Source organism: Vanellus vanellus, assembly GCF_965231255.1.
Source record: "Vanellus vanellus genome assembly, chromosome: 13".
NCBI lineage: Eukaryota > Metazoa > Chordata > Aves > Charadriiformes > Charadriidae > Vanellus > Vanellus vanellus.
This window is the reverse complement of record NC_138918.1, coordinates 4,311,777-4,335,755: the sequence shown is the minus strand read 5'-3', so window position 1 is coordinate 4,335,755 and position 23,979 is coordinate 4,311,777. Positions and strand designations below refer to the sequence as shown.

Genomic DNA, 23,979 nt, shown 5'->3' with positions numbered 1-23,979 from the left:
TACTTTCTGAATAGTTTTAAAAAATTTCAAACCATTTAAACTAACTCATCCAAACCAGTGGTGCTCAGGAGCTGTGAGATAGGGGAGCACACCTGAGAGCCAAAGCTTCCGAGCCGTGAGTCATCCTTGTTTCATGGAATAATACAGTCACCGGAGCTTTCCTGGGTTTTCTAGCAAGGGAGCCAAGCTTTCCATGCTGCAATGATGTTTAGCAAGAGCTTAGGGATCTTAAAAAAAAAAAAAAAAGCAAAAAGCCCTGGCAGCAACATGCCAGCCGTGCTGGGCATTGCATGTATTGCGAGTGCGCCTCACAACCGACAGCCGCCAGAAGTAAGCAGAGGACAACAGGAATTGTCCACAGAGGTCACCGGTTCTCTTGTATTTTAGGGTTTTGCTGATGCCATTGCTCTCACTTCAGCATCCCCTTCTGTGGGCCTGACCGCTTTCACACCAGGGAAGAAAACCATTGCAGAGCTCTCAGATCTTAAGTCCACTCACCCTTCCTTGCTCGTCCCACCGCGAGATGTCCCTGGGTGCTGGATGTCCCTCCCAGCGCAGCATGCAGAGGAAGGCTGAACATGTAGGACAGACAGACAGCACAAAACGTTCACCCCATGGCTGCCATACGCTGCATCGTAGCTCGCTTTCCGTGCTGGAAGCATTGAAAAACCACCTGCGGACTGCTCGATGGAAACACGGCGATCACAGTTTAATAACTAAATAAGCACAGATATTGGTTCACACCTATTTGCATGAGTAAGAACAGGCTGGCCCTCTTCCATAAGACTTGGCAGGATTTTCTATACTATGTGTGAAGTAGGCTATGTTAGTGCCAAAATGTTTTGAAACGGGGGGGGGGGGGGGAATAGCCCATGAGCCGATCCGATGGGTGGAGATGAGCTATGTAAGTGCTGGTGCTCTTACAGCAGGCGAGGCCATGGAGGTGCCAGTCTTCGAGCACCGAGCGTTGGCAGCAGAGCAGTCTCAGCCTGTGCATCCCCTGTTGCGAGTTTCTTGTTTCTCCAAGTCTTTCTCCCGGTGACTCAAGGTTACCCATTGCTTTCTCCAGCTCTCAAGAGGACCTTCTTATTCCTTTCGGAGACTTGGTGATCTACAGTCCAGCAGCCTTAGTATTTCACCTCTACTAAGAAAGGATTTCTTGACGTTTTCAGCATTTTCTGTCTTATAGGGAGACCTCATATGGGACCTCTGAGACTCCCTTAAAAAGATGTTCTCCTGCCGCATGTATGGCTCTTAGAAGGTTGGCTATTCCAGTAATACCTGACTGGAGCTGTCACGGGATCTACAGTTTAGGAAAACTGCTTTGACAATCAGTGTACTTAAATTCCCCCTATGGCTTCATTCCCTTTGGAGCCTATCTCGAAGAATAGTTTACATACAACTTATCTAAGTTGGCAGTGATCAGTCTATGCATCACTATAGGAGCATATATAGGCAGAAAAGGGCTGCAAAGAAAGGAAGCTGTTCTAATGTAATTTATATTCAGTTTAGCAACTTCAACTTCTTACTTCTCTCCTTGGATCTCACCATTTCTTCTGACTCTACACTCTGCCTTTGTCTTCACGGGTACCAGACAAGTGTTGACCTTCTTGGCTTGCATGAATGCAATCTCTAGGAGAGAAATCTCCACTCTAACAATCTCTACGACAAAACAAGGAACTTCAGATAAAACAAGGAGATATATATCTTCGTGTCTGCAAAGACATTACCTACTCCTCTGTCTTAGAGTACAACAGAAAAAGAGAAACTGAGACGGGGACTGTGATCTCGCCCTCCCGCGAGGTGTGGACGCGCCAGGCAGGGACTCACAAGGCGTGAGAAAATCTCAGCCTGGCCCGGAGCCACCAGAGGCAGGGCTTCAGCAGGCACTAAAATCGCTGGGGGCGAGCTCCTGTGCAGGACGTCAGCTGCACCCTGCTTGGGAGAAGCACACAAGGACATTATCGGTGCCCAGCAGCAGCAGGGATGCAGAAACAGGGAGGTGAGATGCCCCCCCCCGACCCTTGTACCACCTGGCTGATGGGCAGCCCCGGCGTGCTCCCTCCTCACGCCCCGTAGGCATCATGAAGCTTCTCCCAGCACCAAAGACCTTCCTCCAGGTCAGGGCTGTAGTCCAGTAAAATAGCTTTTCACTGGGAAATTGGGTCCCGGTGTGTGTTTTTTGGTTTTGGTTTGTTTTTCTTTCTTCTTACTGGGGAAATAAGCTGCTGTTACTTTTTTTTTTTTATCTTCCCTAGCACTAAACAGTGTATAAACTGGGAAAAACAGCTACGCAGCCAGCATCTCATTAAGTAATATGGGGTGTCGTAAGAGCTGGAACGCCATCAGTCACATGGAAGTCACGCAATTACAGACTCATTTGAGGCATGACAGGTCTGAGTATGCTTTCATGTTCCAGGCAAGAACAACACAGAAGTAGGTATCCCTGCTCCTTCTGCTCTCCTGTCTCATTTTTTACCAGTTTCAGGATTTACAGCATTTATCTTAGAAATGTGGGGCTCTGTGAACATCTATGAACAAGCTGTCGAGCAGATGGCGTCTCCCGCTCCACGTGCCACCGAGGGCAGGTCACTGCGGCCACGGCACTGACAGGGGAGCGGGTCCGTCTCCTGAATTCCGTTGTCACATGGGATTTTTCTTTTGTGTAATTCAGGGACAAAACCACCAACGTATGCAATCAGTGCCCCACGCAAAGGATTTGCGTCAGCTGTAGGTATGGCTGTTTGCCTGCCGGGCAGGGCACTGCTGTTTTAAATTCCCATCTGCAGGTCCCCGAAGAGGATTCCTTAGAGATCCTAATTTCTATCAATGGATAATGAGATTCATATTATCTCTAAAAATGAATGCATTTGATATGTCATAAAGAAAATCATTGACAAGACACAGACCTGTCAAGTCTCAGCATGCATGAATTGTAATTGCCATCCCTCGTCTTCGAGACATGGGACTGTCCCCCCCACGGTGTCGCTCAACCCCACCACCAGACATCTTCCCTTGGTGGCACAGCCAGGCACTCACTATGTCAAAAGCAAGACTAAATTATTTATTGGGCTCCCCTGTGTGCAGGGATCCACCGTAACCCATCACAGTGATGGGTACAAACGTACCGTGAAGTGCTGTGCCTCAAACGCTGCTTGTCCCAACCCTGCTGTGCCTGACCCATCTCCTGCCCAGTGGCCAGGGCTGCTGTCACCCTCAAACGCACAGACTCACAGCACCCCAGACTGGTGGGGGCTGGAAGGGCCCTCTGGAGCTCCCCCAGTGCCACCCCCCGCCAGAGCAGGGGCACCTCCAGCAGTGGCACAGGACACCTCCAGGCGGGTTTGGAATGGCTCCAGAGGGGGAGACTCCCCCCCCCTCTCTGGGCAGCTGTGCCAGTGCTCTGCCGCCCACACAGGAGAGAAGTCCCTCCTCAGGTTGAGATGTGACTTCCTATGTTTAAGTCTGTGCCCGTTCCCTCGTCCTGTCATGGGGCACCACTGAAAACAGACTGTTCCCATCCCCCCGGCACCCGCCCTTTAAGGATTTATAAGCAGTGATAAGATCCCCCCTCAGTCTTCTCCAGACTAAAAAGCCCCACATCCCTCAGCCTTTCCTCATGAGAGATGCTCCAGTCCCCTCATCATCTTTGTAGCCTTTTGCTGGACCCTCTCCAGCAGTTCCCTGTCCTTCTTGACCCGGGGACCCCTGACCTGAACACAGTGCTCCAGATGTGGCCTCACCAGGGCAGAGCATGGTGGTGTGGGGGGGATGACCTCCCTTGACATGCGAGCCACACTCTTCTTGATGCACCCGAGAATGCCATTGGCCTTCTTGGCCACCAGGGCACATTGCTGGCTCATGGGCATCCTGTTGTCCCCCAGGACTCCCAGGTCCCTTTCCACAGAGCTGCTCTCCAGCAGGTCAGCCCCCAACTTGTACTGTTGCGTGGGGTTATTCCTCCCCGGGTGCAGTACCCCACACTTGCCCTTGTTGAATTTCATTAGGTTCCTCTCCGCCCAACTCTCCAGGTCCGGGTCACACTGTATGGCGGCACAACCCTCATGCTCCAGCCCGGTGTTGCTTCGCCTGGCTCGTGGTTTGTCTGTGAACGCTAACGGGGTGATGCATTGATTAACCAGGGCTTGTTTCCCACGCTGCCGGGCTGGGGAAGCCATTGGGAGAGCAGGACCACCCCAAAAATCACCTGTGGGCTGCCTGGTGTGGGGCTGCCCTGTTGGGAAGGGACCGTGTGCTGTGCTGGCAGCAAACCTGGGCTCGGGGTTGGATGGAGGAAGGCAGAAAGGGATCGCCTGGCAGCTGGAGCAAGCAGTGCAGCGAGCGGCTCAGGGCCGTGCCCTACCAGGGGGGAGAATGCCATCATGTGGCCAAAGCCTTTTATTCACATCCCACTGGCTTTGCATATTTTTTTCGATTAAAAACTTTCCGCCCTCTGCTGCCTTTCAACGCCGGGTCGTCCGCAGTTCTCCCTGACAGCTCCTTCTAGCTGGTGTGTGTTCCGCGAGAGTTTTGTCCCAGTAAATCCCTCAAAATTGGTTTAATGGGATGAAGAATACCAGGGAAAATCACCGCGTGACTCCAACCTGGGTCTCAGGGCTTTATGCTTGGTGGGGGGGGCACTGAACACACCAAACCTGGGCACTGTGAGGGCAGGATCATTCAGATACACAGCTTGTTGTGAACCTCGTCAGTTTAATTAATTCATGGTCCATTTTACATAATGCGATCAGATAAGCAACCCATTTATTTGCACTGAAAAACCACTCTCCCCGAGTATTATACCTGGAGATGTATGATGTTACCCATCTAGAGAACATGTTTTAAGTATAGGCATTAAAATAGGCAACATGGAAAGGATGAATCCTTAAATGCAGCCAGCAACAAATACTTGTGTGAAGGCTCATCAATTTTATCCATATTGTTTATCAAAAACAGTTCCCCGTGTTTTTGCCAAGCTCGAAGACACCGTGAGCCTCCTCACCTGCAAGTCCTGAGATGAAGCAACACCAGCTGTTTCTCCCACTTTTTTAAGGCTGGTTTAGGGGAAAGCCACACTTCTGTTTTTAATTTGGGCCCCAGCGAAGAGGAGCCCAAGGATGGGGACCCCATTTCTGAGTACCACTCCAGACCTGAGGTTTTAGGCACTTTCTGCAGAGGTCTCCATGTCTTGTCACCAATTCCTCCATTCATCCAGGGAAGAAGACATAGGAGTTTCTCTTTCCTTCTCCTCCTTTTGTGGAGGAAAGCTGGACAGGTGCTCCAGGTTGTCTTCAGAAACCTTTATTGAGGGCATCTGCTAAAACTGCCATTGCTGGGCTTTTTCCTCAGAGCTCTTCTTCTCCAGAGGAAGATGCAGGGAACTGGACATTTCCCAGAGGACAGTGTTGTCCCAGACTGTTCCCCCATGCCGCATGTCCCTCTGCATGCGAGGCTCTTACCCCGCAGCCTCTCCTGCCAGTGCCAGCAGAGTCCTCGTGTCCCAACAAAGCTGGTTCTTCTTGGTTTTTGGCATCAGAAGCTCCATGCTTAGAAAATAAAGCATGGAGATACTTAACAGCAGTAGTCATGATGTAAAAGATCTTGGAATAATTGAAAGGCTGAGGTAGACCAAAGAGAGACCTGGGTCTGCGCCAGTCATCTCAGTGGGATTGCAGCAAAGAGCTGGAAGTCTGAAGTTGGCCCATGTATTTTAGAGAATAGTTTGGGATAAACTCTGCATCCCTTAAAGAGACTTCCTCTGGTGGTGGTCTCTCAAGGCTGCAAAGTGACGTCTGCAGGATTTGGCAGTTGGCAAGTTGGACTGTCACATCAGGGGAACCAGATAGACAAGATACCTCTAGCAGGTCCCTGGAGGGCTACACAAGGTGAGTTAGGTAAATTAGTAGGCAGCCATCTATATGAAATGCTGACTTGTTCTATTGTTTCCTGAAGAAAAAGAGCAGCTTAGTCTCTGAATTTAACATCCTCTTGTTTCCCAATTTAATTTATACTTTGGGTAACTGAAGTTGTTGAAGCCCTTCATATTTTTTTCATGATAATGTGTTAAATTGTCGCAAACTGGAGAGTTTGGTGATGTAAAACACGAGTATCCGTTTGTACGGGTGAAGTCACCCATTTCTTTGATCCAGAAAGCAAGCTAGGATTCGGTGACACAAAAAGCACTTGTGCACCCATCACAGCTCCCCCTTTCCTCGCTCACAAAAAAGACGAGCATTATCCCCAGTGTTGTACACAAGGCATCCCTCAGGGGATGTCGGTTGGGCTGGTTTTGGGTGTATCCCACTGGTGTGGGTAAGGGAAGTAGGTTGTTCTCTCGGCTCAATGGGAAAAATGGCATCGGTGAAAAGGCCCAAGACCAACATGGGAATTATTAAGGTGCTCTTAGACAACAGAGTGAAAGATTTGAGAAGAAAGCGGTCTTTGGATTTGATTGAGCTGGTGCAGTTTTCAGAGTCCTCCAGGGACTAAGTCCACGGCAGACAAGAAAGGAGATGGCACAGGTGCAGGACAGGAGTCTTCAGTGAGAGCAGCTGAGCCCTCACCAACACCATGCTGCTGATTTGGCTCGGGAAAGCAGGAGACACTCAGGTCTTCTTGGCAACACTTTTGAAATAAGAAAGAAGGGGGTTTATAACGTACGGCAGAAAACAGCAAAGACTGCGAAGAATAATCTTGAGTATTTAACTGCTAAAAAAGTTTCTGTAATCAGGTATTTTTAACGCTGCTCCTTTATGCAACCCTAGGTTTATGGGGGAAAGAGTGAAACTGTGAGTTGATAGTCAAGACATTTTGAAAGGGCTTAATTTCAGGTCTGTGCGGATGGAGCAAAGGAGGAAAGGATATTGTGCAGGGACTTCAGTGAGAATGATACTTCCAAACTTAGGCAATGTTAGAGAATGTTCTTCTTTCAGATTTTCTTTTCTGATTCACACTCATTAAAGCAATCACAGCAATCAGAATGGGTTGTAATGCAATTCCAGGAGATCTGGAATGAAACCAAAATCCATCGACACATCTATTGTCCGCTCTGAATCCCACAGACCCAAATTTGAAAAGCGTTCGACTATTCAAATGTAGGTGCACATGTAAGTTATGTGACTTGCAGAGGATCTATACAATTGCAACTCCATTTGTTTCAAAGATTAATTCTCTAGTTTTAATAAAGCTAGAGGGTCTTTATGCGCTGACCTGGAAGTTAAGGATTGGTCTCAGTTTGGTCTCTTTTCATTGCTTTGAGGGAAAGTTCATAGCCAAGAAACATGGCTGAACTCATTGGGAATCCTCGCACTGCATTGACCGTGGTGCCCCTAAAAAAGACCTGTTGGGGATGGAGAAAGGTTAGAGCATAGGAATATACTGGCTATTTTAAGAAGAAGAAGAAAACATTGAGCGAAGTCATGGTGGGATTCTGAAGAACCAAATCTTGGGTTTGCTCAGGAGATAAGCTCTCACTGCTGGTCTTTGCTGAAGACTGCGCTGGAGAACAGAAACGCAATGGCAAAAGTCACTGGTTTGGTATCATTGGGCTCCATGCTCCCTGTGGAACCCCTCTCTGTCCGCCAGCAGGAGCTACAAGAGGTAGAGGGTAAAAAATGACCTCATGCCACTGGTGTAGAGCAGAAAGCAGGAAACCTAAAACATCTTCCAATGTTGTCCTACTTAGCTACAGTCCCTCCTTCCCCTTACATACATAAGCACGCAGGGGTCATGCAAACCCCAAGGGTACAAGAAGAAAGCTGTTGCTTTCATGCAGCAAACACTCTGACTCCCGGGGCTGGGTCTTTGGGCACAGAAGGCGTTTGGGAAGCGGAGAGGGAGCGGTGTGGCTGGGAGCCAGCCCAGCCGATGCGGGTGCTGTGCCACGCAGACTACTTTGCAGCTTTCACCTTTGAGCATAGAAACAATTTCTCAAGCAGCAGAAAACGAGACTTACTCTGCACCTTGCTGAGAACCAGCTCTTGCCACTGGCTTTGGGAAAAATATTTGATAGAAGCTGATATTTTCACATGTGGGTTCCTAAGGTCAAGCTTAGTTTCCTAAGGTCATCCCAGTGTTTTCTTTCATTAAGATAATAAATATGAATATAAACAGCCAGACTTCCCCATTCTGCTCAATATATATATTTTTTGAAAGATACTGGCACTTACAAGACCCTGCGTTTTTTAAGTGCTTGAATCATGGAATCATAGAACGGTTTGGGTTGGAAGGGACCTTGAAGATTATCTCATTCCACCCCCCTGCCCTGGGCAGGGACACCTCCCCCCAGCCAGGTTGCTCCAAGCCCCGTCCAACCTGGCCTTGAACACATCCGGGGATGGGGCAGCCACAGCTTCTCGGGGCAACCTGCGCCAGGGGCTCACTGTCCTCACAGGGAAAAAATTCTTCCTCATGTCTAATCTAAATCTACCTTCTTCCAGTTTGAAGCCATTCACCCTCGTCCTACCACTCCATGCCCTTGTAAAGAGTCCCTCTCCATCTTTCCTGTAGGCCCTGTTTAGGTACTGGAAGGCCACTATAAGGTCTCCCCGGAGCCTTCTCTTCTCCAGGCTGAAGAACCTTAACTCTCTCAGCCTGTCCTCATGGGAGAGGCGCTCCAGCCCTCTCATCATCAGTGGTAAATGTGCTTTCTAGAAAGTGGAGAAGGGGCCCTTGTCACTCCTGGCGTTGCCTTGTCTCCTTTTGAAAATCCCCCTCGTTACAAACACTATTGCCTGGTAGGTGCAAGGGTGTGCACAAATCACTCACTCTGGGTGAGCCTGTTTACAAAAAGATGATCGCAGGGAGTATCTCTGCTCGCCTGTTTCTCACAAAACCACTCCGTCAAGCACCCAGGCTAATCGCTGCGGTCACTAATCTAAACACCAGAAGTTCAGAATAGACGTGAAAAGTAACATCAGCAAAGCAAGCCCCCTTCCAGGCTCGACAAAGGCAAAACTCCCACGGCTACTGTAAGGAAGCATGGAAGAAGGAAGAAGCCCATAAATATCTTACTAGTATTTCCCCGGACATACTGAGCTCTGCTAAACACAACAGTACCTTCTATCCAATAAATCCAGCGCATGGTGCTGACTTGTACCAGACAGAATCAAAACATCTTCACATCATTTAGGATAGAGTTTGCAACGGGAAATTGCAGTATTGGGATATTTTGGATATTACTCAATTTATTTGGATCTTTTATTTTGTTAAGAATGATAGAATTTTCTGGGAGGAAATTCAAATTTTTGCAGTATCCATAAAGTAACACAGGAGAGCCAAGATAAATAATAATGAAGATTTATGAAGAAAAGCCCAGAGGCATAATTTTTTCTCATCAGAATGAACACACCTGACTATGGAGAAAGACAAGGGCTATATTTACATTTTTTTGTGTGTGCCAGGCAATTATTTTCAACACTGTGAATGCTCTTCCTCTGTCTCAGAATGAAAATATCCAGACCCGAAAACGGGTTTGCCATTTATCAGTTCTGTGTCTCCTAACATATAGAAAGATTTTCCTTGTGAGAGAAGGATCTGGTCTTATCGTCAGCTATTACTCAATCCTATTGCCAGCTTTGGTCCGGGCATGAGAGCAGAAAAACTACAAGCAGCTCAGACCTCAACCAAAAAAAATTAAGTGCCTGAACTAGTTGTTAATATTCAGGTGGGATAAGGGTGGGAGAGGGTGAGGATGAGGATGGAGAGAGAAGGGAAAGCACATGGAAATTCCCTTTTCAGCCATCCTGTGTTTTACTGTGAAACTACGTGCCAAACTGAACGCGCAGGGCAGGCAGCCTGCGCGGAGCCTGGGGCACCCTGACCCTCCGCCGACCACCCGAGCACCGTCTTCAGCATCCCTCCCGCTACCTGTGCTTCATACGAGAGGGATTTTCTTCTCTCAATGGCAAAACCCAAACCAGACTGCCGGCTGCTGTCACAGCTGCTGTAATATGGTGGCATGTTGGCAAATATTTAAATCACATTGACTTGGGATTTTGCAGATTATTTTCCTTTTTGTAACTTGTTACTTTTCCCTGGGAATGTGAAAATTAACACTTTGGAGCTAAAAGCCCGCATGATGTTTTGATGACAACTTAAATACAGATTTATTTCAATATGAGAAGACATCGCTTCTCATAACCATGCATTGGGAGTGCAATAAAGCCGCAAACCCCACTTCTCTGCCACTCACACTCAACTGAGGCAAAGTTTGCAGGCAGAGCAAACAACTTTTATGACACTAATAGACAAAGTCAGAAAGAGGAGATAAGGGGGTTTTTTTTGGCATACAGCCCTTCTTCGCATTCGACGCCAAAGCAATTCTGATTTAAGAGCATTTTCAATCGATCGGCTCTATCTCGGAGGAAAATGAGGGTGAGCAGTGCGAACTGCAGCATCAGTTCCACCAAAGCGTTGCCCAAGGTGACCAAACGCATCTTGGGTGCCAGCGCGGTCCCGCTGGAATCAATTCCCACCGACGTCGGTGTCAATGGGAAACATTTGACCTCTGCATTTTGTCGAAGCAATCACAGAGGCAAGATTTTCTCCCTGGAATTTATGATAAATCAAATCACCTCCACAATTAAATGCACTCACACGAAGTGTCATTTGAAGTTAATTACAGCAGCAGACCGTGACCCCCAGTCATTCATTTTTCCATTGCTGTAAGGCGCATTGTTACTCTCACTATTATGATTCAGAAAGAATCCGCACTATAATCACCTACTGTCATTGTTATAATTTAGCAGTGTATTTAGTATACTTTAGCTTTAGCTGTCTCTCAACCCTGCAGATATAGGTTTGTAACAGCCATTGGATTTCCCAATTGACGATTAAATGCCTAATGCCCAGATTTTACTTCAAATATCACTTACTTTCAGGCCCTCGTTCTGGTAGCTCTGCAAGATACAGTCAAGGGTCCCTTTGTACTTGTTTAAATAAACTCCATCTGCCTGAAGTCGACTTTTCACAACATCCATTGGAGTAGCAGTCCCCCAGGAAATGGCTCCTAGAAAAATGCAGAAGTATTTGAACAATTTCTTCTCTCTATTTCCTTGACCGTAGGTCAGTGAACTCAGAAATTCACCTCTCCTCTACCACATCACGTTCACGGCATTTTCGTTTCAGGGCATTCACGCTGCTCAGGCACAGGAACGGTATTTCTGGGAGCGAAGTTCCCTGTTTCTGGAAGAAGCATTGAGATTTCGGGGGTTATGCTGGGAGTCACATGCAGATGGCCCAGGAGGTGCTCCCCCAGGAGCAAACACATCTTCTGCCGTGCCTCTGGTGGAGCGTGGACGTGCCGTGGGAAGAGCCCACACTGCAGGGAGCTGCTGGTTGGGGCAATTTCAGAAAAAAAAAAAAAAACAAAAAACAACAAACGGAGTCCTCAGATAATACTGTTGAAAAGCAAAGTTTGAGCTGAGAATGCAAATAAGAGGCTGGTCCATCTCATGTAACCAGGATTAGGCTCCACGCAGCTGAGGTACATCATCACTCCTGTAAAGAAACTATTTACATTGATTAGCCTGCAGCTGAGCGGGATGTTTTGCCTCTCAGAAAAGGTCAGCGTCTGACCGAAATACATGGCCCAGTTGGACAGACAAGAGCTTGTTTGGGCCTACGTGAGTGTGGGGGCATACCAGAGAAGCTGTTCAGATGGGCCAGGGCTCTGTTTATTTGCAGGAGAAACGGAGAGGGCATTTTGTAATCATTACCTGAGCTAAAGATTGAGCTGCGTTTAGGGGTCTGCGATTTAGAAGTGGCCAAGAAATGGGGAGAGGGTGTAGGGGTGACCTTACAGATGTAAGCGCGGTGGGGAATGCACGTGCCACCCTTACTGGAAGGTGTACACGGGGGAGAAAAAAAAAAAAAAATAAGGAAAAGATGAATAGCAGTCAACTCTGCTTCTGCTACGTGCCGGGAGGGGGCACACCCTCCTGGTGGGCAGCCAACAGGTTGAAGTCCTCTTCTGGAGGCATCTTGGCTGCTGTATGTCATTGGCAACGTGATACGCAGGCTGCCGTGGGACATCCGAAGAGATGAAGGCACCGGCTGTTTTCCCTCTTGCTGACACTGAGCCTGAGGAAGATCTGATAACGTGACTTCCATAAAGTCTGTCGAGTCATAAAGCGCAGCTGCGGTGCCAGGGGACCTGGCCCCAGGGGAGGAAGGTCGTTCAGCCCCATGTCCTCTCCTGGTGACCAGAAGGATGCGGAGCCACCCCCGGGAACCTTCCTGTCCTTGTTTTAGCAATGTTGTGGGAAAAATAGGGGCTTACCTGCTAAACCCCCCGCCAGCCAGATGGAGGAGGGACTAGGGGAAATGCCTCCATCAGAGGAAATCCAGCCACAGAAAAACGTGTACGGGATGAAATAGAGGCAGTACCCAGGAACATCCCTCAGCAGCATTGCTCCCACGCCTCGGTAGATTCCTGCTATCCCCTCTTTCTGTAGGACCGTCCTAAAGCAGTGAATCGGGCCTCGGTACACAGGAAATCCGGGAACCGTGGGCTTCACTTTAATGTTGGCTGCAAAAAAATATAACAACTGTTATAATAGCTATATTGCTACAAAACTCCTCTCAAAAGCCCACTGGCATCCAACAGAAACCGCTGCCACCCATTTTCTTTTGCTGGGATCAAGATGTAGCGTGGCAAGAAAGGTTTTTAGAAAGAAGACTTAGGTCCATTTTTAAAAGACATTTAGATACTTCAGGACTGATTTTTCGTAGATACTCTGCATGCTTCCCAATATGTGCCGAGTAGGATTTCCAAATGAACTTCCAAATGAAATCCATGCGCCCAAATTTCATGGATTTTTAACCACATCTGGTGCCAAGCTGCATCGTTGAAAGCCCTGACATCTTCAGAGTCTGGCCCTTCTGGTGCAGAGGACCGAGCTGCTTTTGGAAAGGGCATTAGGTTGCTAAGCTGCCTGGAAGCTTTTAAAAATGGACATAATGTTATTTTATCAGAGCAATACAGAAACGGCAATATTCCACAGTTAAACACCACAACTGTCATTATGAGAAAGGTGTTAGTGAAACTGCTGACATCCAAGCTATTGAGCTCTGAAGCTGCGCCGCCTCTTCCTCGGGCTGTGCGGGGGCTCTGGTGGGGTTCGCTCCCCGCTGGCAGCCTGCGATGAAACTCAGCCGCCGCCTCCAGCAGAAGCAGCTCCTTCTGCCTACATCTTCTGGAGAGGTTACAGCTGCCCACTGCCACCCTGCCGGTGTCCCCTCCTGACTCGCCTTGCCTGCGCCTGCGTACCTGTAACCCTGCCCCAAATAAGCCAGCGGTTTTCCAATGTGCATGTGAAATTTTGGGGGCTTATGAGCAAATATACGTGGGACTGAGCGTGCAGCAGCAGATGGGGAGCTGGCATTACCTCTGGCAGCTGTGGTGCTGCTGGTGGGATCTCCAGGGGACCCGACAGCCCGGGGACTCGCTGTTCCTGCCCCACGGCCGCGTAGGGAAGGCGGCTCCTGCGGCTCCTGGTCCCGAGCAGACCTGCCCCTGTGTTCATTATAGATCCCAATCAGCTGGAAATGCCAGCGGAGATCCGATCAATGTCATTGGTAAAAACCCTCCCCTTGAGCTGCGCAGGATGGGGTCCACCCTGAGGCTGAAGGAAGCACCTTTAGCTCAACGGCGGTGGCACAGGGCAGCAGAGAGCTGGGCCTTGAAGCAAAGTTGTCCTAAAGCTCTTGGTGAACACCGAGGACAGGCAGAGAAAGGAAAAAGAAACTCTTGCTTCCTACCTTCAATGTACGGCTCCGTTTGCATCTGCAGCCTGATCTTTACCAGGTCCACAGGAGTGCCGATGCCCACAGAGATGAACCCTGCCACCATGCTGGCCAGAGCCACGTCGGCGAGCACCGGCGCACGGGCCGGGTCTCCGTGGCGGAGCTGGCTGAGGAGCCGCTGCGTGTTGCTGAAGACGCCGAACACCACGGAGCTGTAGACGGCAATGCTGGCCAGCGGGAAGGACATGCCTTTGAAGAAGCCGGCCACCTACCCAGGGGAGGGAGCAGGAGTTAAGGGAGCAAACAGCACTGAGCAGCGTAAACCCCAACTTGTCCGTCCCGCCAGAAATGTCATTACGCGTCGCAGGTGTCTCCTGGAACCAACTGTTTGCACCTCAAACCAGGACAACACGCTAATTAATTCCTACTGCTAAAGGTTTGTAAAAATTGTGCAGAATCCGGGATATGCTGAAAGCACAGGAACCCAGGTGCAAGTCCCTCTCACGGCAGCTTCTGTCCTGGCATCACCAAAGTCAGCAAAATACCTCCAGCAGAGCTTTGCCAGTGGGTACGGGCAAAGCAGCCGCTGTGGACATAACACCCTGACGCTTGCGGAGACACGGGCAGTGTCATTTATCGCTCCCTGCCGGGGATCTGTCTTTTCCCTATGGGAGTAACCAAGAGAGTTACCTTAGAGTTAAGCAGGAGAAGGCTATAGGGATCTGCAGGCTCAACTGCACCAGCTTTATTGGTCTTCATATGTGCGGTGTCAACAGCGATTTTGTATAATCCTGTATGTATTTATCTATTTATCTATTTGCATTTTCTACCAGCGCATTTTAGGTGAGATAAAGTACTTACAGACTCATTTCTGTACACAGTGAGAACACAGTTGAGTGTGTTTCCATACCCTTGTCCCGCTTGCAAACGGGTCTGCAAAAGACATTCATAAAAGGCAATTAAAACCCGATGCTTCCAGCCCAGTGAAAGCTCTTGCTACGTAAACAATGTGTACTTGGCTTTGAGAACGGATCCTTCCTTAGTTGTAAAGAAAACAGAGCAATAAAACAAGATATATGTGCATCCACCCCCCTCGAACTTTGCCAGAAGCAGGGCTAAAGGGGATCTCAGAGGTCTGAAGCTTTTTTGCAACATCTGGAATCGATGACTATCAAATTGCTCTCGAATCCAGAGCAGCTACCCCGGCCCGCCACAGCGCTCGCATTGGCAAGGTCCTGATTCCTGTGGAAATCGGAGAGTGATGTGGTCTCCTCCATTTGGGGACTCTCAGTGGAGGTTGGGATGTGTCGCTGAAGGAGGAAGGAAGACATAGCCATGCTAAATGGAGCCAAAAGAATTGAGTTCCGTCTCAGAAATTCTCCATGCTTCACTCAAAATTACGTTTTTTGCATCATGTCCAACAAAGACATTTTGTTTCTGGAAAGCAATGGTTACACGCCTTCCAAAAAATGCCTACAACAGCTGTAAGAAACGGCGTGTAAATCACGACAAAGCTGTATGATTCAACACGCTTTCCCCTTCTCACACACATATATATAGGCACACATATATTTAGATCATCTTTCATTCAAACTGCTGACAAGTTTGCAATAAAAAAAGTCCTAAAAAGTGATGGATTTGGGGGGCTTAGAGGTGTGTGAGGAAATGGAAACCCTGTTTGGTTCGCAGGACCTGGGGCTTCAGCAATTAGTCTTGGCTGAGGCTGGAGCTCATTTTTTATAGGAAGACGCTCACATGTGCTCTATGGGGGACATTTTTAGGGAATGGGGACATTTCTGGTCAGAACCAGATCCAGATCCAGATCCAGATCCAGATCCAGATCCATTGCCGCTAGCAGGAATGACAAAACAAAGCCTGGAGGGAACAGTGCCAGCCTGTGCTGGAGGGACAGTGCCCGGTCCCCTCCAGTGGCTCAGCCCTGACTTACACCAGGGTGAAGTGGGAACGTTATTTGGGAATTTAAAGCCCAAAGGAATGAGTGTCCTCTGGAGTTCGTGCCTGGGGAGACCTTCTGGACAGCAAAGAGCAGGGTTGAAGGACACCATCGCTTGGCCTGGAGCCCCGCAAGAGCCTCCCCGGTGGGGTGCCACGGCGGAACCCTGTCCGGGGAGAGAGAAGGAACGAAGCCGGGGCTCTCCCCTCGCCCCGGGGCTGCTCCGTGCAGCCGTCTGCCCGCGGGCGCCGCTCCGCGCCTGGCCAGAGGCCACCAAGAAGGCGGCAGCGAAAGCCGAACGAATATTTACCGAGCCCTTATAAACAAGCCGGTACATGAAGATGATGGCTGCGGCTCATGCAGGACACGTTGCGCAACGCGGGCAGGCCGGGGCCGGGGGCGCAGACCTGTGTGTGCTGTGACTCACGCCGGGGGTAGCAGGGACGGGGAGATGGGGGGACCAGCTGCACCCTGGGCAGCTCGGGACAGGGTGACCGCGGTGCACAGCCCTGCGTTCCCTCCTGGCTTCGCTTGCACGCTTAGTCCAGACATTTCCATTTCACCTCCGTGGGCTTGTTTTTTTTTCTTTTACACAGTAACCAGGTGTTTAGAAGTTCAAGTTAATACATTTTTTGAGTAACTGAGGGCAACTGGGTGTCCCCACGCGCTGCTCCTCAGACATATGCCCCTTAGCTAAGCTGTTAACGCCCAGTGCTGAAATCCCTGCTGGCATCTCTGTCAAACGCAGCTGGGAGCAGTATGGATATTCCTCAGGAAACCTCCTTTCTGTTACATTTTAATTAGACGGGGTCCTTAGGTGACACCCAGAAACTGAAGAAAGTCCTGGGGAAATGAATGCAGTGTGGAGGCTGACAAGTGAGTAAATGTAAAACTCTCTACAGTTTTGCAAGTCTGTGGAAAAACAGCTGCTTGGGTTTGATGGAAGCTGTGATGCTGGGAAGGGCCCAGCTGAAGGAGGAGACCTGCTCGATGGCAACCACGGTGCAGATACCACAGACCCCATCCAACCTTTCCTTCAAGTCTTGGCCTCTCCTCCAGGTGGGGAAGGACCCGCCGTCCCCCAAAGGCTGCGAATGCCGCTGAGCTTAGTGCCATGTAAAAACTCTCCTTTCCGCTTTCCCTTCCGCTAAATTTGGAAAGATAACAAGTCTGCCTACTTGGTATTCCCAGGCCACGTCCAAAGCCAAGGGCAACAGAGGGGTCAGCCTGACAGTTGTCTTTCTTAGCACCGAAGGATGGGCTCGCTCCTTCTTGGCACCCAGAAACTCAATGCTTCCCAGCAGGATCCTCTCTCAGTTGTTGCTAAACTCCCCCAAACCTGGCAACGATGCCCTGACGGCCAGCCTGAGATGGGGATTGCCTTGGCAACCCTGGGCAGATCCTGCCTGCGCTGTCCCTGCCCATCGCTGGGGTGGTGCGGGCAGCACCCATCTCTGGGTTGGGTCCACACCCATCCTCACACGGCGATGCTCCTGGCGCTGATCTCACCCAAGCAGCTCCCTAAGGATAAGGCGGGCAGGCCGTCTCCTGATCCCAGGAGAGCCGGCTGTGGGCAAGGGGATGGCTGTGATGGCTGGGGAAGGGATGCGACGTTGGCCACGCTGGACCCTGCCTCCTCCCCATCGCCCTCCAAGGGTCTCTAAGGTGCAAAGAAGACCACTGGCTCTTGGGTCAGTCTCATCTGACAGCCCCACCTGACTGAACCCTGGCTTGAACCACGTCAGAGGACATGGGCCGAGCAGTCGAAGCAATGAAAGCTGCCCAGGGATGCCTCACATGCTGTACGAAAGGAGAAAGGCAAAAGAACAGGATCTTCCTCTGTATCTCTGCATTAGTAGGGATGGTCGGCTCGGCTGGGTCAGGCTGTGTTGGTGTGTGCATGGGCTTGTCTGCATCACACTAGCAAATATCTTCTTACATCTCTAAATCCTTCCCTCTGCCGAGTAATTGTCTTGCGGGAATAGTAAATATCGCGTCTCATAGCCCTGGGATAACCATTTCAGCACTCTGCCCTTCCAGCATTGCCGACACTAGGAAAACACGTAAAAATATGCCTGCAGCAAAACAAATACAGTTCCCCCGTTGCCCTTTGAATACTTGTCTGTGGCAAAGTTCAATAAAACATTGGCAGAACTGTTTGGTAAAGCACACATTAAGTAAGGCCAGGTTTAATTTTCAGCATTAATCCTCACTGGAGGAACTCACACGTATCAGCCAGTTCTTTTAGTTTCTCGTTCGAAATGAGCGTTGGAGAGGAACAAAGGCTAAAGTCTACGAAAACATTTCTACCCAGGCTAAATTCCCCCTTGGGGTGGCGGGGGAAGTGAAGGTCTTTTGAAGCGTCATCTCGAGAGAAGCCACCTCCCCGTTGGTGGCATTTTTGGGTGGTGACGTGAGAGCATGGTTCAAAGTGTTTTACCTTGATCGTGTCCAGGGGGTGGCCCACAACCACGCTGGCAGCTCCTGGGGATGAAAGCAAAGTATTACATGATACATTGAAGAAGCTTTTGTGACGGGACAGGAAGCGATGGTTTTATAGGGGAGGAGGAGATATTTCCACCAAAACAGCCATACTGGGCCAGAGCAGCGCCCAGCGCAGTGCCCTCTCTCTGACAACAGGCAAAAGCTGGGCAGAAACACTCGCGCATATTCCCCCAAATACTCTGCTGGACTCTATCAACTTTACATCTCAAAGGCATCCAAGCAAGAGGAGGAGGTGGGGAATTCGTATGTCCTGTCCATGAACATCCCCCCTCGCACTCTTGTAAGCTCATGCAAATATTTAGCTTCAAAACGGTGAGATTCAGGTTAGACACGAGGAAACGCTTTCTGCTGGCTCGGATAGCAAGCCAACTGCTGATGGGGACTGCAAACTCTTGTCCTTAACTGTTTTAAGAGCAGTTTATAGAATTATCTGTCAGGGATGATTCATGTATCAATTTCTACAGTCCCATCCAGCCTCATTCCCCATGGTTCTCCAGGAGAAACTGGCCCATTCCCACACGCTGTCCTGCCCACCTCCCCATGCCGCTCACTGCCAGGAGCCCCCACGGTGGGGCAGAGCACAGCTTGGTGTCCCCCTTCTCTGGGAGGACGGAGCAACCCATGTGCCATGGCCAGGATATGGGTTTGTGTGCTCATAGCAAACAGCACTGGCAGTTTTCAGGGTGTTTGTGGAGATGGTGGGTAGTTTGTGCTGCTTCCACATCTGCAAGTCTCCATGTAAATCAGTGTCCCCAAGCGCTGTAGAGACCACATGAAATTTCTCACTCGTAATGGATGGGGACTGAAAAGAGCATCACATCCTTGGTCAACCCATGATGACTTTACTCAAAAATGCATTATAAAATGTCCTCTCTCCTCCTGGACCTTAACCTGAGATCACCCATGGTCTAGTGCTATGCATGAAAACTGGCCGCTGCCACCGACACTGGGAGCTGGTGGTCGCTCACCCCCTCCACGTCCTGTCCCACTCCTGTCCCACCGCACGTCCTGCCCACCCTGTGCGGCAATAGCAGCGGGACAGATTGTGTGCTGCACGGCCTCTGCAGGCTGCAAACATCCAAAAATCAGCTGCATGCATAACCTTTTGGCAGAGGTTCTGGGTTTTTTTAAGAGTCAGCCAACCTATTAACCTCAGCTGGCCGGTTCGGATCCGTGAGCCATCTCACATCCGTATCCTGAGCCTGGTAGCTCTGGTCTGTGGTGGCCGGTGCTGCAATTGTCCCTCTGCCCGGCCGCTCCTGCAGCCCGTCCGGGGAGCGGGGCAGCTTAGCCGTGCCCCTTATCAGCTGTTAAACCCAGTGGGAACTTCCAGTTCTGGATGACATCCTACATTACGGGCGCCTCTATAGATCCTCGCGTTTCCTTTTCTTTCTGTTATCTGTTTTCCCGGTGTTTGCCCTCAGCATTTCCAGCGGGCGGGATCGATACCCCTGTCTGCCAGCACCGCCGCCCTCTTCGCCGTATCGCGATCGAAGAGGGGTCAAAGCCAGGCGGTGCCTCCCCCCCCGGGGGTGTGTGGCGGCTGGGCGACCCCGGGTTGGCTACTGCCAGCCCCGGCTGCTCGCCCCCGAGCCCGGCGGCGCTTCCAGCCCCGAGAGCCGGCGGGGACCGGGGGCGTAGGGGGTGGCTGTGGCAGCCGCCCCCTCCCCACCTCCCCGGGCGCGGGGCAGCATCACACGTACTGACATTTCAATTTTAAGTATCCCGCCCCGTGGAAATGGGATTAAACTGCACTTCTGAGCTAAAGCAAAGCAAAGCGCAGCACGAACCCTCTGGTACGAGCGCGCCGGTCGGAGGCACAGACCGTGGGTGACACGGGGGATTTTATTCCCACGCACGCTCCTGTCCCTGTCCCTGTCCCCGCTTCCCCTGTCTTCCACCCCCCACACCCCCGAGCCCACGGCGCCACTTACCGCCCACCCAGCCCGCCGCGAAGTCCTGCAGCTGGAAGCTGCCCATTCTGCGCCGCCGAGCCCGGCCCGCCGGCGGGGTGAGGGGTCCCCGCCGGGAAGGGGGTCCCCTCCGGGCAGGGGGTCACTCCGCACAGGGGTCCTCACCGGGAAGGGGGTCCCCTCCGGGCACGGCGTCTCCGCCGCACAGGGTGTCCCACCGGACAGGGAATCCCCACCGGCCACAGGGGGTCCCCGCCGGCCACAGGGGGTCCCCTCCGGACAGGGGGTCCCCAGCGGCCACAGGGGGTCCCCTCCGGTCCGCGGTCCCCGCGGCAGCCCGGCGCGCGCCGCCGAGTGTCTCCCAGCCGGAGTGACATCACGCGCCGGGCCTTAAAGGCGCCGCACCGGGTCCGGCGGTGGGGAGACACCCCGGGGGGGGGGGGGGGGGAGGCGGTGGCGGTGTTTCTGATGATTCCGACCGTCAGGTAACGGGGGTCGGGCCGTGCTCCTTTTTGCGCTGGGGCTGGTGGCAGCGAGGAGACGGAAAAGCAGCATCGGGGGTTTCCGTAGGATGGGGGAAAATCAGGGATTATTGGGGAAGTATGCTGTAAATTCTTAAATTGAAGATATAAATCCAGAGATAAAAAGCGTAACTCGCACAGCCTTACTCAACTGGAAAACATCTCTGTTTGCTTCACAGAAATCACACTGCCTTGTCTCTTCAGGAAATACTCCCAACGATTATCTTTTCAGGAGATACCCCCAATATCTGTATTATCTTTTCAGGAGAAGTCCCAATTTTCTGTATTTTGGCAAGCAGTGAACAATTGCTCCCTACCCCCTTCCTTCTCTGTAGCATTCACAATTTTCTCATACCTCTGTCACCTGCTTCTCCCTCAGCCCTGCCTTTCCCAGAGTCAAGAGCCCGGCTCGATTTAATTCCCCTTTCATGCAAGATACTCCTTTTCACCCTCCTCTGTCATTTATTTTAAAAGTCTTTGAACTGGGCAGCCAGAGCCACAAGTGATAGGAACAAATCAGGCATTCAGCAGCGTAAAGGCATTTTCTGTTTTGATCCCAAACCTTTTTTTCTGGCAATTCCTAACATGCCTTTCTGATTGATGCCAAAGACTGGGCTCTCTTTGCCGAATGGTAAATACCTGATTTTGAGCTCAGCCTGGCTGTTGTGCCTCCTGTGTGGCACTTTCAATTAGCAAAATCTAATGTTTCGCCCCTGAATGCCATGCGGGCATGCAACAGCAGGACATCCTTCTGGTCCTCAAGCAGATCACTGATACCCTCGTGCTCACCGACTCCATCACAAAACTCCTCTTGAGCTTCAGGGGCACAACTTTGCTCTGCAGAAGATGCTTTGGCCCTTCACAACTGATCGCATACGTCTGTCACATCTGGCTGTGGTTTACTGCAGCCCAAAGTGAATTTTGTTCCACAGAGGTCAGATTTCTGCAGATAGCAGTTCCTTGGATCAGTTTTGGAGGCTTTCTAAAAAGATTGGCACCAGGTTTGTGCTGCATTGCCTTCCTGGAATACCAGATTGGGGTTTGTTGAAATGTATTTTATCTGTATATTCTGGTAACTACAGAAAATGTTGATAGTTCATAAACAAGAAATCCTGAACACCAAAATACTGGCTGAAAATATAAATATTTAAAAGTTTTTTCTTAATCAGTATTTTAATTTCCATTGATGAATTAATATTTTCCACAAAAAGAGACATAATTATTCAAGCTGACCTTAAAACAATGTCCCCTTATGTGCATGCACATATACACAAGAAACCTTATCGCTGAGTTGGCTGAAGGGAGCTTTTGTCTAGAAACTGCTTATAGAAATGTGATATTAGGTGCATAGTTATCAGTTCCGATAATCTACACCTGAAACTTTAGATTTTTCAATGTATATAACAACGCATGTTCTGCATGAGGAGGATTTTCCTCAAGCACCAGGTCTCAAATGGTGCAGAGTGGGTGTCAGGGGTCTGTGGTCCTGGATAAATGTTGTAGACAACATGTAGGGCACAAGCACTGTGGAAACCTGTCGGTTATTTGTTTGCTCAAATAAATTTGGTTTCTTCGTTTTAGAAGAAATGTGATTCCATGTATACAGTAATACAGAAAGAGCAATACAGAAATATGCATCTTTCATGCACATATTCTTGCAAAGCCAGAAGAAAAAGCTGGCTGAATGAGGTAATTATTCAGATAACAGCCTTAATCATAGGAATTCTCTTTAACTGTGAGTAACACATTTCCACGCCAAATTCAGAACATCTGCTGACTCGGGGAGAACACTGGAAATGGTCTTTGTGTAATGTTGAACCAAGAGTTCAACAGGTTATGGAGCCTTTATTGTAAACAACTCCTAGCCTAGAAGAGGAAGGTAGAGACGCTGGGATGGACGCAGAAGGTGAACCGAGATGCTCTTGCCGCCGTACCTGTGGACACACTCACCCCAGCAGCGGGCAGGGGTGCAGGACGCTTACGGCTCTTGCCCCCGGCTGCTGTTAGCGATACCCACGACAAATCAGCCCCAGACCTGTGCGCAGGCGCGGAGGGGTTAATATTCGCGTGGCCCCTCAGTGCCCTGCTGCTCTCTGGTGGGTGAGGGGGTGTTTTGCCCCTAAAGAGAAGTGGCCGCAACTCAGAAGGAGAGTTTATCATAACTGTCAGCTACGGATGGCGAGGAGAGGAGCCGTCCCCACGCAGACTGCGGCACCTCTCGGCGGTTTGTGCACAAGTAATCCCGTGCCGCCGCTGGTCCGTCTGCTGGCGTTTTGCCAAGCGGCTCTTAACGCTGGAGTGAACTGGGACCGCTTAAAGCTAAGCAGAACTCCCCTGCTTTGGACGGTGGCGCGAGCTGGGGCATCTTTGCACTCAAACAGACTTTCCAGCCTGCTGCTGAGTCCTGCCGGCGGGCTGAGAAGCTCGTGGCTCTTATCTTCAGCCAGCAGCATGGGATACGCTGCTGTTTGTTGAGACCTGCGCATACACCTCCGTCTCCCAGCTGACGGAGGATCTCCTTTTACTGATAACAGGCAGCAGTGCCGTACGGAGAACCGGGAAGGCATCTATCCATTCTGCCGCTCTGAATCCCACCCTGGGCTTGTGGCCGCTCACAACAAGCGCTGGTCGGCGGGAGCTGAGCGTGGTTTAGATTAGGGATGAGGAATCCTCTTCCTCCTGCCAAGAGGGGGAACAGGGAGATTGTGTCATCCTCAGCACTCCTGATTCGCCTCCTCCTCAACTACAAACCCATGGTTTTTCCACCGTACCGCACTCTTTTGACCAGCTTTCATTCTTTCCACAACAGTTTATAATGCTACTGATAAAAGGGAAGAAGTTTCCCACCCCCTTACCAGGGGCCGGGTATTTTCTCTGGGCGAGCACTGCAAGGCAGGGACTGGGGCAGACTCGGTAACTCGTGGTAGATTCACACTTAACGGCTCTGGGAACTAAAGAAACGACTCAACAGGGACAGAGTATGTTAGAGGTGAAAGGGGATTATACATTTCTTGTCCAACCGTGAAAGATTTCTGGGCTATGATGCATTTCACTGGAAATACAGCTGATCCAGGGATGAATCCCCTTTAAATATTAACCTATTAATAACATATAATGGCTTAAACTGCTGAGCAATGTACAAGTAAAATAACATTAAACCTCACTGCTGCGTCCAAAGTCACTGGTCATCAGCGTCTCGTGCTTGGTGTCTCTTTGAGGGGCTCGGTCCCATGAGCAGAGGCCAGAAAATGAAAAAGCCTGAAGCAATGTGCGAGCAGTGATAAGAAGACAACTTCCCGGGCTCCAGCAATCAGACAGATCCAGGCAGCTGGAAGACATC

The 23,979-nt window shown here is 50.3% G+C and overlaps 1 protein-coding gene across 2 annotated transcripts; it reads right to left on the bottom strand.

Moving 5' to 3' along the window:
• Positions 1-6,468: 6,468 nt before the first annotated feature.
• On the bottom strand, positions 6,469-20,185 carry SLC25A48 (solute carrier family 25 member 48; the record flags this gene model as incomplete). Of its 2 annotated transcripts, none has more annotated exons than XM_082490067.1 (7): positions 6,469-6,624; positions 10,875-11,008; positions 12,281-12,529; positions 13,726-14,014; positions 14,608-14,679; positions 18,141-18,184; positions 20,140-20,185. In XM_082490067.1, 7 exons carry the CDS (start codon positions 20,183-20,185, stop codon positions 6,469-6,471), a joined length of 990 nt encoding a protein of 329 aa, XP_082346193.1. The 2 variants fall into 2 exon arrangements, with proteins under 2 accessions (XP_082346193.1, XP_082346194.1); XM_082490068.1 differs by lacking the exon at positions 6,469-6,624 and adding an exon at positions 7,217-7,339 and having other exon boundaries at positions 13,762-14,014.
• Between the last annotated feature and the right edge of the window lie 3,794 nt (positions 20,186-23,979).